Raw genomic sequence first — 1,646 nt, 5'->3', positions numbered from 1 at the left:
CTTGTCAGGTTTACATATCATTCGGCAAGGGTGCCAGAGACCGTAACATCNCACGCCAAACATCTACCGGCTCTCCAAGGTATTAGTGTGCATCCGTCCGGGCGCCTACCATCATACGCAGAAATGCCGGATGGTCCATGAGAACTGGGATTGAAGCCTTGGAGAAGAGCCGACAAATGTAGTCGTTTAATGCTGATTGAAGTAGTTGACGGCCCCCACCCAGGCGACAAACCAAACCGTGGTGTCCAAACTCGTCCGCCCCAGCGCCACATCGGCACGTGTATTTATTTTGAATGACCAGGCCAAGTCTGAAGCCAATGGCAAATCTCACAGACTCGTCGTCAAGCCTGGTGCCCACAGAGGTGTTGGGCCACGATTTCAACCACCCACAGCTGGCAACGCTGGACATGGCCAACAAACAAGCGGTGGAAAAGTCGTCGCCGCATGAAGACAAGAAGCCGCATGTATGTATGTATGTATGTATGTATGTATGTATGTATGTATGTATGTATGTATGTATGTATGTATGTATGTATGTATGTATGTATGTATGTATGTATGTATGTATGTATGTACGAACCCATAATTGATTAGAACTATAGGGAAGTAATAATCATATCCGGGTTCAGCTTTAATCTATGTTAAACGCTTCGCACAAACAGGTATTTTAACGCTCCATCCAAAATACAGAAAGAATTATATTTTTGAAGTAAAATAGAAAAGGATTGCTTTACATAACTCTTATCTAATGGGTCACCCGATACTTCTACAACCCTGCTACAGAGTTCATTCAGAAAACTCTGAGTCTGAGCATCAGTTGGACCAAAGGTCTCAATGCAGACTGGCTGAAAAATTTTGCTTTCTGCAAGAGCCGCATATTTTGAATTTTTAAAGTCTTCGGCTCTTAAGGCTCTTAAACCGAGTCTCAGTCCCAAACTGACACGAACACAAGAGTCGTCCAGCTTGGTACCACAGGCGGAATTTGGGACCGCCTTCAACCAAGATGATCCCAACTCACTTTTTACAGCCATTATCCTGGCTTTATCAAAATTTGATTGGTTCAAATTGTATGTATGTATGTATGTATGTATGTATGTATGTATGTATGTATGTATGTATGTATGTATGTATGTATGTATGAATGTATGTATGCATGCATATGCATGTATAGTTTTTTGTTTGTTTGTTTTGGTATTTATTTTTTGATTTTCTTCCAGCATCCTTGATGTGATATCTTTCATGTCAGGTTTTGTGAGACAGATGTGGCAACATTGGTCGGGCGTTAGAATTCATTTTTCATTTAAAATTTGATGGTGATGATTTTTTTGACGACGACGACGATAATGATGGTGATGGTGTTCGTAATGATGATGGTGGTGGTGATGATGTTCGTGATGATGATGTTTGTGCCTATGATAATGATGAGTATGTTTGTGTCAATGATGATGATGATGTTTGTGATGATGATAATGATGTTTGTGTCAATGATGATGATGATGTTGTTTGTAAGGACGACGACGACGATGATGATATTTACTATAATTACATAAACACATGCGGGTAAGAACTGCAAATTTGACAGCCAATTAGAGTTTCTACAAAAGGGCAGATGCAATCTAACCAGATTCAAACGCACGCAGAACCTA

The 1,646-nt window shown here is 40.7% G+C and overlaps 1 protein-coding gene across 1 annotated transcript; it reads right to left on the bottom strand.

Moving 5' to 3' along the window:
- Window positions 1–641: 641 nt before the first annotated feature.
- On the bottom strand, window positions 642–1,031 carry HELRODRAFT_167530 (hypothetical protein; the record flags this gene model as incomplete). The annotated part of the gene is made up of 1 exon (XM_009013032.1): window positions 642–1,031. One exon carries the CDS (start codon window positions 1,029–1,031, stop codon window positions 642–644), a length of 390 nt encoding a protein of 129 aa, XP_009011280.1.
- Window positions 1,032–1,646: the final 615 nt, after the last annotated feature.

Source organism: Helobdella robusta, assembly GCF_000326865.2.
Source record: "Helobdella robusta unplaced genomic scaffold HELROscaffold_11, whole genome shotgun sequence".
Taxonomy (NCBI): domain Eukaryota; kingdom Metazoa; phylum Annelida; class Clitellata; order Rhynchobdellida; family Glossiphoniidae; genus Helobdella; species Helobdella robusta.
This window is presented reverse-complemented; position numbering and strand designations above follow the sequence as displayed.